Source organism: Belonocnema kinseyi, chromosome 5 (genome assembly GCF_010883055.1).
Source record: "Belonocnema kinseyi isolate 2016_QV_RU_SX_M_011 chromosome 5, B_treatae_v1, whole genome shotgun sequence".
Classification (NCBI taxonomy): Eukaryota; Metazoa; Arthropoda; class Insecta; order Hymenoptera; family Cynipidae; genus Belonocnema; species Belonocnema kinseyi.
In genome coordinates this window covers 98,731,656-98,745,714 of record NC_046661.1, presented here as the reverse complement: position 1 = coordinate 98,745,714, position 14,059 = coordinate 98,731,656, and the positions used below count along the sequence as shown (strand labels likewise).

The 14,059-nt window shown below is 22.9% G+C and overlaps 1 protein-coding gene across 2 annotated transcripts in view; it reads left to right on the top strand.

Annotated features, from left to right (window-relative positions):
* LOC117173242 (transcriptional adapter 2B) overlaps positions 1-14,059 on the top strand; it is a 37,280-nt gene that overhangs the window by 12,353 nt on the left and 10,868 nt on the right. For both annotated transcript variants that reach the window (XM_033361708.1, XM_033361709.1), the window contains exons 5-6: positions 1,887-2,116; positions 5,526-5,754. In XM_033361708.1, coding sequence (XP_033217599.1) covers positions 1,887-2,116; positions 5,526-5,754 — 459 coding nt within the window. The remainder of the gene's footprint in view (positions 1-1,886; positions 2,117-5,525; positions 5,755-14,059) is intronic.

The following is a 14,059-nucleotide window of genomic DNA, read 5'->3' as shown; positions in this document are numbered from 1 at the left end:
TATATGAATTTTACTTTATTAATGAATTTTATTATGAAAAATTCGAGTCTTTTTAAAAGATGTTTAGGACTTTTATAAGTTGGGAAGGAATCAAGAATCTATTTAAAATGTCTTAAATTCTTAAAAATAGTTTTTTAATATTTTACAAAAATTACCTACAAATCTTCTAAATTTTCCCAAAAATTTTAAGAATTTTTTTTTATTCTCTTGAAAACTTTCAAAATTATTTTAAATGTCCTAAAGTTTAGTTTTGAAATATTTTTAAATCTACATTTCGAAAAAATATTTAAAAGTTAAACACTCGTTTTGAATCTCTTCAATTCTACTAAATATTTATGGAATTTACTCGATTTCTTTATTTGTTTTTATTTTGTAATCTTACGAGATTGTAATATTTTGCTTTAAAATCTTGTAAACTCATCTTTTGAATTTTAGGAAATTGTTTGATGTTTAAGAACCTTTTTTAATTATATCTTAAAATTTATTTATTTTCTTTTTTAAATAAAAAATTACTTTTTAAAATATTTTTTAATACTTTGAGAATCTTCTTTTACAGTTTTTGAAATCTTTTGAAATAAAATAAATGATTTTAATTTTTCCTAGGAATCCGAAAAAGAGTCTTTCATTTTTGTGAAGCTTTACAAAATTCTGGAAAAATCTTTGCAAGTTTTAATTATTTTTTAATCGTCGCTGAATTTTGAAAAAATGACTGGAACTTTGTTAATCGTCTCTATTTTAAAGTATTAATAATGTAGTATTTTATAGTAAGTTCTATATTTGAAAATTAAAAAAAAACTTAAAGAAAAGGCAAATATCAGATAAAGTGTAAGAATTAAATATTAAATGAAAATAAATGGAAGATTCATTGGTAGAAGCAAAAAAATAATTCTTTAACTGATTAAATTTTGATAAATTTATTTTAATTCGTTCTTGCGATCTAAAACTCGTATTTTAACTTCGTTAAAAAGTTGTTTTGAATTCAAGAAAAGTTATTGATAAACAATTATCATTGCAATATAATTTCTTACAATTTAATTTAATAGGCTGAATAAAAAAAAAGTAGACCTACAATTTTTACAAAATTATACCTGGAAAACCTGGAAAAGTCATGAAATTTTGTAACCAGACTCTTGTAGCTACCCTAAAAGATTCGAAGAGATTATCAATTAATTATTTAATTAATTTGGATGGATTCCAAAGAGTATAAAACATTTTAGGATAATGCATTTTCCAGAATTTCGGAAGATATGGAACGATTTTACAGAAGGTTTTAAGATGTTTTAAAATATTTCACTTATAAATTCACTGAATTCTGTTCAATTAAATTTATTTTTTCTTATTTTTTAATTCACTTAATTCCTTTCTAAATTCATCTTGATTTTTATGAATTTCATTTAATTGGTCTCATTTCCTTTAAATTTCTCTAAATAAACTACAAATTTTTTGTAATCAATCGATTTTTAACCCTCAATCGGTACACTCCAACCCAACATACGTAAACGGTACACTGGTGCGAATTGGTTTGTTTGCAATGTTAATATTAATTATTTAATATATTGAACATATAATAAACAAGTAGCATATTATCACACATATTTAACATGTATATTTAATATATGTGGGGATAATCCGCTGCAGCTGCATTTGCGTAAATGCCATCAAAGTGGAAAAACTTCTGGTGCGAATTCGCACCAGTGTACCCTTTGAGAGTTAATATTGTTCTATTTCTTTTGAATTTATAAATTGAGTTGTTTTGTAGTCATTAGTCACATTAGTTACATATTTTTAAGTCTTTTTCAATTCATTTAGATTTTTTTTTAGTTTTTTACCATTTCTGATATTTTAACTTTCTATTTTGCTATGAAAAATCAATTTTAAATTTACAGGATTATAACCACGAGGCGGAATCCCTCGTCTCCTCTCTATTTTTAAATCCAGCCGAAGACGATGATCTCGACATTGCTCTGAAGCTCGCACAAGTCGATATGTATACGAATAATCTTAGGGAAAGAGCGAGGAGAAAACGTGTCGTCAGGGACTATCAATTAGTATCCGCGTTTTTCGCTTCTTCGAGAAAAGAGAGAGGCGTCAAGAGGAAACGATCCAAGGAGGACAAGTGAGTTTTTTTTTTAATATAAAGGGGGTTTACCATACCTGGAAAAACCTGGAAATTTTAGGAAATTTGCATATGCCTGGAAAAACCTGGAAATATCAGGGATTATTTTTTATGCAGGAACTTTGTTTCGAAATCATACTTACGTTTTTTCTAATTGCAATCTAAATTTGAATAACAATTAATTTTCATTTGTTTCTGTGAGTTGATCGTTTACAGTTGAAAATTCAAGTTTCTGCTTTGAGCAATCATCTTTTTGATTGAAAGTTCAACAGTTTGTTTGCAATTTTTTTTCTCTTTTGTTAAAAAGTCGTCTTTTTTTGTTGAATTTAACTGTTTTTCATTTAAAGAATATTTTTTTGTTGTTGTAATAACGACTACATTTAAAATTAAAAATTCATCTTTTTTTTTAATGCAAATTTGATTACTTGGTTGAAAGTAAAACTCTTGGTGGCGATTTGACCGGGAAACCGGTAATTGGTTTAAAAAACCGAAAATTTATGTCTGATCGAAGCAAAATTCAAGTTTTTAATTCAATTTTTGACAATGGAACGGAATTTTTTTTAAAGTATTATGATTAGGGTTTAGAATAAACTAATTTCAAAAAATCCCTCCCTTAAGTCAAAATTCGTCACAATTTGAAAGTCTTCTAAATTTTACATAAAGAAAGTATTTTCAGCAGTTTTTAGAGAAAAAGTAGTATTTCATATATTTATTTAGTTAAAAATTCAACAACTTGGTATAAAGTTAAATTCTTTTGTTAAAAGTTAATTTTGTTGGTTGGAGATGCATAATTTTTAAGTTAAAATTCTTCTCTGATTGAAAATGTAACTACTTTGTTCAAAATCAATTTTTCCCTTTTCGGTAAAAATTCAACTATTTGGTTGGAAATTAATATTTTGCATTTAAATCTTAAACCATTTGTTTAAAAATTTATGTACTTTTTGGAAAATTCGCCTCTTTGGAGAAAATTAATCTTTATAGTTGAAAATTCATCTTTTAGCATAAAAGTCAACTATTTCAGTCGACAAATTAACGTTTTAAATGTCAAAATTCAACTATTTGGACGAAAATTTTCTTGTAATAATTTAAAATTTATGCATTTTGTTAAAAAATTCGATTTCAGAAAATTATCGTTTTCTTTCAAAGTTAATCTTGTTTAAAAATAATTCTTCTTATCGGTTAGAAATTCAAGTATTCCAGTTAAATATAATATATTTTGATTGAAGATTCACCTTTTAGTTTGGAAATAAATTTATTTGGTTGACAGTTAAACTCTATTGTCAAAAAATACTACTTGTTGATTGAAAATTCATTGTTTTAATTAAAAATTCATTTCTTTGAAAAATAAGCTGTTTTTTTGAAAATTAAAAAAAAAATTAATTTCAGTTGAATATTTCATTATTTTAGTTAACAATTCATCTCTTTCGTTGAAAATTAATTTTTTTACACAAAAAACTTAATCATTCAAATTTTGTTTGATAAAAATTGGTTAAAAAATTAATTTTTTTAGTTCAAAATTCAATTATTCTAGTTTAAAATCCACCTATTTTGTTTGAAAATGCACTTGTTTTTTTAAAAGTAATTGTTTGAATTGAAAATTTAATTATTTAACTTTTTTTTACTATTTATATTTTTTAGTACAGATTAATTTTTTTGTTTGAAAACTCAACTATTTCAGTTAAAGGTTTATTGTTTTACTTGAAAACTCCAATGTTTGGTTTAAAATTAATTTTTCGAACTAAAAATGTTACTATTCCATTTGCGGTTAAAAATTCTTATTTTTTTAGTTTAAAATTCAACTATTTGGTTGAAAATTTGTCTTTTCTGACAGAAAATTTAACTATTTAATTTAACTATTCCATTTTAATTTGTGCTTTTTTTTCTTTTTTGAAATTAATGTTTTTAACTGAAAATTTTTTTTATAAAAGACATTTATATTTTTTGGTTGAAATATCAATTACTATATTTTTTGATCAGGATTTATCTGTTTTGAATTGAAAATGGTAACTATTCCAATAGAATATATTAATTAAATATTAATTTTTTTAACTCAAAATTTAACTTGAATTTTTGTTTGAAAAATTTTATTTTTAGTTGAAAACTCGTCTTTTTTATATGAAATAATATTCTTTGTTGAAAATTAAACTTTTTGGTTAAAAATTCAATTATGCCAGTTCAAGTTTCATCATTTGTGTTGAAAATTCATTTATTTGGTTTCAAATTTAAATATTCCAGTTACATATTCATCATTTTAGTTAAAAATGCATCTTTTTGTTCAAAATAAATAGTTTTTGTTTTAATATTTATCTATTCTAGTTGAAGATTCATCATTTTAGTTGAATTTTTTTTTTTATGGAAAATTAATTAATATTTCTAAAAATTGGTCTATTCCATTTCTGGAAAATTTAATTACTTGGTTGAAAGTTAAACTATTTTGTTAAAAATTATTTTTTAGTCTATCATTTTAATATAAAATTAATCTATTTGGTTGAAAAATAAGTTATTTTGTTAATAATTCTTTTTTTTCTGTGACTGTAAATTTTTTTTTTTAAACTGAAAATTTAAGTACTATTTCTGTTGGATATTTCATCATTTTAGTTCAAAATTCATCTCTTTCATTGCAAATTCTTGTTTTGGCAGAAATTATTCTTTTCTAGTTAAAAATTCATCTTTTTAGTGAAAAATGAATGTTTTTAGTTTAAAATTCAACTTTTCCAGTTAAAGATTCATCATTTTAATGAACAATTTATCGGTTTAGTTATAAATTATTATTTGTTAACTTAAAATGTATTTACTCCATTTTTGGCTGACAATTGATCTTTTTTAATTCAAAATCCAACTATTTTGTTGAAATTTTGTATATTTTAGTTGATAATTCAACTGTTACACTTAATATTCATAATTTTATTTAAAAATTGATATTTTTGGTTGAAAATAAAAGTACTTGGTTTGAAGTTAAACCCTTTTCTTGAAAGATTAATAATTTTGGTTAGAAATTATTGATCTATTGCAACTGAAGTTTCATAATTTTAACTGAAAATTCATGACTGGTTGAAATTTTGTTGTTGTTGTGAAAAATTAATTATTTTAACTGAAAATTTAAGTATTTCACTTTTGGCTGAACATTGATCTTTATTTTTATTTGAAATTCAACTTTTTGGTACTTTTAGAGACAAATTAAAAAAATAAATTATGTTACTAGTATTATTTAATTAATCTATGGTGCTATTTTTTGTTATCAATATCTTTTAATACCATCAATATCTTTGAATGGTTCTGTACGATGAAAAATTATGGCCGTAAAAACTGAAATTGTGAGGGAATTTTTGTCCAAAATTTTAAGTAAACACCCTGCATATACTTTGATATTGATATATTTGATTTTTTGCGTCTCTTTTCTGAAATTCAGAGACTTTCGAGAGCGAATGAGAGTATTTGCTCAGTTCTACACAGCCCAGGAATACGAACAATTTCTGGCAAATCTCGAAAGAGAACGCGAGCTGCGATTGCGACTTTCTGAATTGCATCGTTATCGAGAAAATGGTGTCACGAGACACGAAGAGTGCGCGCATTTCGAACAAGTGATGATCCAAGCTCAAGGTCAAACAGAAGTGGATCACTGGACCGACAAGAAATCTGTAAGTATTTTTCGATTTCAATGCTTACCAATTTCCAAATTCAATCACCTTCACCAAATTTTCTCTGCTTCCCAACTCTTCATATTTGAGTTTTGGTTCTTTATGTCCGTACTTTGACCGAGCTTTTGGTGGTTTGGATTCCACCTTAAGCTGTCGTTTCTCTTTAAAAAAATGAAAAATAACTAAAAAAAAAAGAAGTTTTTCTTTGGTTTTAAGAATCAAAATATAACTGATGTCATTAAAAAAAAAAACATTATTTTGTTAGGAAAAATGTTAAAATTCACAACCAAAAAAAAACATTAACTTTAACCATGCTTTTTGCTGTTGATTTTTTTCTGTTCGTCACTAATTATCAATTTTTGAAAAATTATTGCATTTTAATAAAAGACTACTCATTTTTTTCCGGAAAAACATTCTCTACAACTCTGTTCACATTTTTTTTTGTTATAAAATATATTTTAAGATTATTTAGTTTTTAAAATTGGAAATAGTAAAGTTGTAGATAATGTCTTCCCGGGAAAAATTAGCCGTTAATTATTTAAATGCATTCTTTTTTTTTTAATTGTTAAGAAGCGATGGTCAGAATGCCATTTTCAAAATCTCTGATTTTTCTTTGATTTTTTAAAACAAAATAATTGAATTTTTAACACAATAATAAAATATTCAACCTTAAAAAAACAAATTTCCAAAGAAAAAGTGTCATAGTTTATATTTTTATAAAAAAAGAATTAAGTTTATACAACAAAAAAAAAAGGATTTTAAAACCAAAAAGACGAATTTCCAACAAATAAAGATTTTTCAATAAAAAATAAATAAAAGTCTATATAAATTATTGAACCTTCAAACCGGAAGATAAATTTTCTTTCTAAAAATGCAATTTTCAAACAAAAAATATGACTTTTTGACCAAAAATTAATTTCCACGAAACTGGTGCATTTTTACGCAAAAAAAAGCAAATTTCAATCTAAAAAATGGAAGAGTTACATTTTCTGTTGAAAAACAAAATTCTAAAAAAAAAAAGAAGTATTTTCCATTAAACAGTTAAATTTTCAACCAGACATAAACCTTCAATAAAAAAAATAGACAATGTAGTTTTAACTTTGACCCAAGTAGTTGAATTTTCAATTAATTTATAAAAAAATAATTAAACTTTTAACTAACGAGATAACTTTTCAACTGAAAATATAAATGTTCAACAAAAAAAGTAATTTCTTAGCAAAGTGATTCAACCAAATGTTTTAAACAAATTAGTTGAATTATCAAGCAAAGAAGAACGACTTTTAACCAAAAAGTTGCATTTTCATACAAAAAATGAAATTTTTTCTATAACAGATGAAGTTTTAAAGCAAGAAGATAAATTAAAAAAAAAAATGTTTGCATTCAAAAATTGCATTCTCAACCCAAAAAGACGAATTTTTTCAACCAAAAAGGATAAATTTTTAACATAATAGTTAAATTCTCTGCGAAATAGTTGCATTCTTATCAAAAAAAGATCAATTTTGTACGAAAATAGATGGTTTGAACAATCATCTTTTTGCTTGAACATCCAACGGGTTTGTTTGAAATTTGTTTCTCAATTGAAATTTTATTGAATTTAACTGTTTTGAATTAAAAATTTTCTTTTTTTGGTTATAATACCAACAACTGCATTTTTTGTTAAAAATTCATCTTTTTTTGGAATGAAAATTTAATTGCTTGGTAGAAAGTTAAATTCTTTTATTGAAAATTAATTTTTTGTTTGAAGATGCATCATTTGAATTGAAAATTCAATTTTCTGGTTGAAAACTTGCTTTTTTTTGTCTGTCAATAAATTTTTATTATTAAAAATTTAACTATTCCATTTGAAACTTTAACTATTTTGTTGAAATTCTTTTAATGAAAATTTAGTTATTCAATTTTTGGTTGAAAAATGATCTATTTTAGTTGAAACGGCGTCTTTTTTTTAACAGAAACTAATCTTATTCGAAAATTCATCTTTTTTGTTGGGAATTTAATAATTTTAGATAAAGATTAATCATTTTAGTTGTAATTTCGTATTTTTAATTTGAAATTGAACTATTCCAGTTGAACATTCATCATTGCAGTTAAAACTTCATCTCTTTATATGAAAATGCAAATTTTCTTTTTAATTTGTTATTTTAAAACTGAAAACTATAACTTTGGTTGAAAAAGTATATTTAAAAAAAATTAAAAATCGTCTTTTTTGGTAAAAAATAATCTTCTTGGATGAAAATTCATCATTTTTGTTTATTATTCAATTATTCCAGTTGAATATTTATAAGTTTAGTGGAAAATTCCTCTTTTTTGTTTAAAATTCAACTATTGCAGTTCAAAATTAATATTGTTATTGAAAAATTAATTTGTTCAAAAATTAATCTTTTTTAATGAAAATTTAATTATTGTAATTAAATATTGTTAATTTTAGCTAAAAATTAATTTTTTGACTGAAAGTTAAACTATTGTGTCAAAAATTAATCTTGTTTTTTAAAATTAATCTTTGCCAGTTCAATATTTATTATTGTAATGAAATGTTCATCATTTTGGTTTCAATTTTTTTTTTGTAGAAAATACATTTTTTAACTGAAAATTTAACTACTCCATTTTTGGGGGTAAACTGATATTTTCCAGTTCAAAAATCAACTATTTGGTTAAAAATTGATCTTTTTTAGTTGAAAATTCAACTATTTACTTGAGATTCCATAGAATTTTTGGGAAAGTCCTATTTTTTATTGGAAATTAATCTTTTTATTTTAAAATGCATCTATTTTGTTAAAAATTCTATTATTTTACTTGAAAAATTAGAAATTTAAAGCGCTTTAAATTGAATTTTTATAATTCAATAATGATTTTAACCGCTACTTTACGGCAATTTTTTTTTTTAATTTTGCAGATTTTTTTCTCAAATTTAGGGAAATTTTGAATAATTTTACGAGATATCCAGAATTTTTTTAAACTTTCAAAAATAATTGAGAATTGGAAAAGATTTCAAAAAATTTAAAGCAAAATTTAGATTTTTAAAGATTTAAAATAAGATTTGGATGTTTTTAAAAAATGTTAAAATATTTCGAGATAATACAGAACGTGTAATTAATTTAAAGTGAATATTCAAAAGGATTTTAACAATTATAACAGATTTTTGAAATATTCAAAAAAGATTTTTTAAAACGACTCAAATTTTTCCCAAAATTTGGTAAAATCCTGTAAGATAAATAAAAATACTTAGAAATTTTTGACAAACTTTTTTCGCTATTTAAAAAAATCTTTTTGTATTTTCTTACGAAATCTAAGAAAATTATATTTATATAACCTTGAAGCAATTATACACAATAACTTCAAAAATCAGTTTTGTATTTTGTATTGTGAAAATTATTTTTCCCTTTAAATTATAATTTACTTAAAATTTTTTGCTTTCTTGACTAAAAAAAAGCCTTTTTTGGTTGAATTAAAATCTTTTGTTTGATTGAGAATTCAATTAAATTGTTAAACATTCGGTTTTTAATTAATTCAGCTTTTTTCATTGAGAATTGGTATTTCTTTGGATTCAAATATCAACTACTATTACCTTTTTCAGTGAGAATTCAAAATTTATTGTGGAAAATTTGTCTTTTTTGGTAGAAAATTCATATCTTTGATTGAAAATTTACTTCTTCTGTTGAAAATTTATATTGGAGAATGTTTTTAAATGATTAAATTATAATATTTTTTAAATACAATTGTTCGTATATTAATCTTTTTTTGGTTTATTCAATTATTTAATGAAAATTTTTCTATTGTGTTTGGATTTTTGGTTGAAGATTAAATTTCTTGTTGGTGTTTTGATGTGTTATATCTAAAATGTTTTGGATTTTTTAAAAATTTTCTGAAGAATCTTAGGAAAATTATATTAATATAAGCTTAAAATAATTAAATAATGTCATGTTATCTCCATTTCGAAAAAATTGTACCTACCATTCCTTCAGTTACCATTAGCTTCTCATGGGGAAAAAATCATTTAAAACATAATCAAATAAAAAATCATTAACAGATACAAAGTCTTTGACTAACATGCGAATGTTTTATACAGCAATGGTTGTCGCACGAAATAAATGTACCCGCAATTTTTATTTTTCCCTGCTTAAGTAGACTAATTGTAATTTTTTTTATATACTAAAAAGGCTTTTCTAATAGTATTTAGCGCAATTACCTTCTGAAAACGGGCATTTTCGGGGTATTTTTTTTTAAAATTTGAATTTGCTTTTTTCAATTGAAAATATAATCATTCTTTTTTGGTTGAAATTTGATCGATTTTAGTTGATAATTCAAAATATTTGGTTGAAACTGTATTTTGTTGAAAATTCGTACTTTTTGGTAGAAAATTAATCTTCTCGGTTGAAAATTCAGCTTTATGCTTGAAATTTCGGCAGTTTATTTGCAATTTTTTCTCAATCTTGACTGGAAAATTTTCTTGGTTGAAAATTCAGCTGAAAATGTAATTATTAATTATTCCATTTGAGTGTTCGTTCATTTTAGTTAGAAATTAATCTCTGAAAACTTATCTTCTTTAGTTGAAAATTAATCTTTCTGTTTGGAATTTTAATTTTTCTGCTTAAAGATTTCTCATTTTAGGTGAAAATTTATATTTTTGGTTAAAAATGATTTTTTTTTTTTTTTAAACAGAATATTTAACTAATAAATTTTTGGTTACATTTTATTTTGTTTACTATTTTTTTTTAATTTTTTTTTTGTTTGAAAATTATTTAAAGTATCTAAAAGTGTAACAATTCCAGTTGAATATTCATCATTTTAGTTGAAAATTCATCACTTGGTTTACAAATGTAACTATTTTTTAAAATAGTTTTTTTGTTGTTAAAAATTCGTCTTTTTAGTAGAAATTAATATGCTTGTTCTGAAAATTTATATTTTAGATTGAAAACTCACTATTGCAGTGGAAGATTCATAATGTTAATTTAAATTTCATCATTGATTTTTTTCTAACATTTTTCAAAATTGATTTTTTCAAATGAAAATTTAATTAGGTCATTTTTGGTTGAAAGTTGATCTTTTTTAGTTCAAAATGTAACTATTTGGTTGATAAAATCATATTTTTGGTAGTAAGTTAATCTTGTTTAAAAAATAAATTTTGTCGGAAAATTTGTCATTTTCGTTTCAAATTCATCTATTAACTTTGTAGATTCATCATTTCATTTGAAAATTCGTCACTTTGGTTCAATTTTCAGGGTGGCCGCTGGTCCAAGTTTTAAAAATAATCAGTTTAATTTTTATCTTTTTAATTATATCATTAAGTTTACAATGTGTAATTCGAAAATCTTTTATTTAAAAAATTTTAATTTTGAGGCACACATTGTTCATTTCAAGAATTTTAAAATTCAGTTTGAAGAATTAAAAATTTGAAATCGATAATTCTGGATAAAAAAATTTTTGACTTGATTAAATGTGAGGGTAAATTATAATGATTTTTAAAATTAATTAATCAATTTATAATAAATTAATTTAAGTAAATAATTTAAATATAATTTAAATTAAATAATTTAAAATAATTGCTTTTAGAAGACGATTCGGAAGTTAAAAAAAATATAAACGACCGATTGAAACTTTATAAACAGTTTTCCATTTTAAAATAACTTCAAAATAACATTCATAATTAAAAGTTTTTATTAATTTAAAATATTGTTTTTAAAATTTGAAACTTTATGTAAAAAAATAAAAATTTCTTTATGTTTAGAAATATTTTATTGTTCATATAAAATTAGTGATTATAAATCAAACATTGAGAACTAAGTAAAAAACTAAACTGTAATTTTTAGAGGTTTTCAAAAGATCAAAAATTAATTAAAAACATTTAAAGTGATTTCAAGTAATTTAACTGAACTGTTTGTATCGACAAAATTCGGCTATTCCTAATGAAATTTCGTTGCAAATAGTCACAGTCTAGTTTGAAATAAAATGTAGATTTTTGCAGATTTCGAACAAAAAATTTAGAAGCTTTTTAAGCCTTGTGTAGGGCTTCAAAAGAATAACATTTTTTCTTAAGATTCATAGAAAAATTAAAAATTATTTTTGATTTTAAAAAATTATTTTAAGAGAATATTTTAAAAGATTACCCCAAAATTGTCAAAAAAGAATACGGAAGATTTTAAGGAAATTTTATTTTAAATTTGCAGGATTTTTTAAAAATTATAGGAAAAATTCGATCAACTATAAAAAAGATATTTAGAAGTTAAGAAAAAATTTCAAAAATAATTTGAAATTTGATAAAAGTTAAAACAAATTTTAGATTTCTCAAAATTTATAAATAAAAATGTGAAGCTTTCTAAAGATGTTTATACTATTTCAGATGAAAATAATTTAAATTCTGATTTAAGAAGTGTTCAGTTTAAAAAAAATTTTATTGTGACAATTTTTTATTTTTCTAGCTTAAAATTGCTTAAAATAATATAATTTTGAAAATTTTTAAGTTCATTGATTGCTTCTTTAAAGAAAATTAAATTGAAAAGTGTCAATACCTTCCATTTTATACGTTTTAGATTTTTAAAGAGTTTAAAATTCAATTTAATTGACCGTCAAAAATGTTTGCGAACCGAAAAATAACTGGGAATTTTTTTCTTCGATTAAAACGGCCACCCTCAAAAAACGCGAGAAACTTTATACATATTCCATGTAAATTGGTTTTTTTTTTTCATTCGAAATATTTCATGGCTCCGTACGATGAAAAATTATACCTTAAAAAAAACTTGAGAAGAATTCTTTTTTATTACCGGGAATTTTATAAATTTGTAGAAGAAAAATCTGTCCACGTTCGATTTTTACAGTTTTAAAATAATTATTGGAATTGTTATTTTTTTAAATTATGCTATTATTTAACTTACAATGCATAATTAAAAATTTCTTACTTTAAAAATTTTCCATTTAAAATCTTCATTTCTATGCTTACATTTTTAATTTATAGATTTTTAAATGCTTTCTCAAAGATTTGAGCAATTTTTTTTATTTTTATTTATTAATTATTTGATAAATAATTTATTTTTTTAAATATTTCTGTATTTTAAGTAATAAAAACTGAACAAAAACGATTTTAATCCAGTTCAAAATGTGAACGTGTGACTGAAAGTTTATAAACTATTTTTAACCTAAAAATAACTTCATGATCATATATTATTAATTAAAGGATTTTATTAAATTTAAAATCCTTTTTCAGTCTAAAATATACCATTTTTAACACATTCAATTTGAAATTTTTAATTAAAAAAAGATTAATTATTGAATATTTAGCAATATTTGAATTTTTTTAAGGCATATAAATTGAAACCAAATATTTGAAATTGACATAGAAAACCTGGAATCGTTAAAATTTCGTAGAGCCTTTAAACTTTGAACGTTACAATTTTAATTTTTGTATTTGAAAAATACTTAATTTGTAAGTAAATTGTAAAAATTTTGCTATGTAATTTACAAATGAACATTTGTAGAAAAAATTGAGTAATTTTAAGGGCATGTGACAGAGCTAAATACCTATATTACCGACTTCACTTTTTCAGTTCACTGAATGTTTGTTTTAAACCTAAGAACTTTTTTTATAAATAAAATATTGAATTGAAACTTTGGAAAATGTATTAAAGTAACATAAAGTACTTTTAGGTACTGCATTTTGGTAGGAACTTAACTGAAAATTATTTCATCTTTTTTCTGAACCTCGACATTTTTTGAACGTTCGAACTTTTTTTATACATAAAATATTGGTCTCAAACTTTGAAAAATGCAAGAGCCGAAAGAAAAAAACGTTTAAGTACAAATTTTAATAATAAAAGATGTAAAAAAAATATATTTCAACTATCAATTCCATCGGCATCAGCCGGTAACGTTGTACACGAAAATACGAATCCTCTAGAGCCTCGTATAGTGGCCGCCAGGGTTCGTATTTTCATGTACAACGTTACCGGCTGATGCCGATGGAATTGATAGTTGAAATATATTTTTTTACATCTTTTATTATTAAAATTTGTACTTAAGGACATGTGACACAGCTAAATACCTATATTACCGACCACAGTTTTTCAGTTCACTGAATGTTTTTTTGAACCTAAGAACTTTTTTTGTAAGTAAAATATCGAGCTGAAACTTCGGCAAATGTATAAGAGTGCAATAAAGTACGTTTATGTACTGCATTTTGGTAGAAACTTCACTGAAAATTATTTCATCTTTTTTATGAACCTCAACATTTTTTGAACGTTCGAACTTTTCTTATACATAAAATATCGGTCTCAAACTTTGAGAAATGCAAGAGCCGAAAGAAAACTACGTTTAAGTA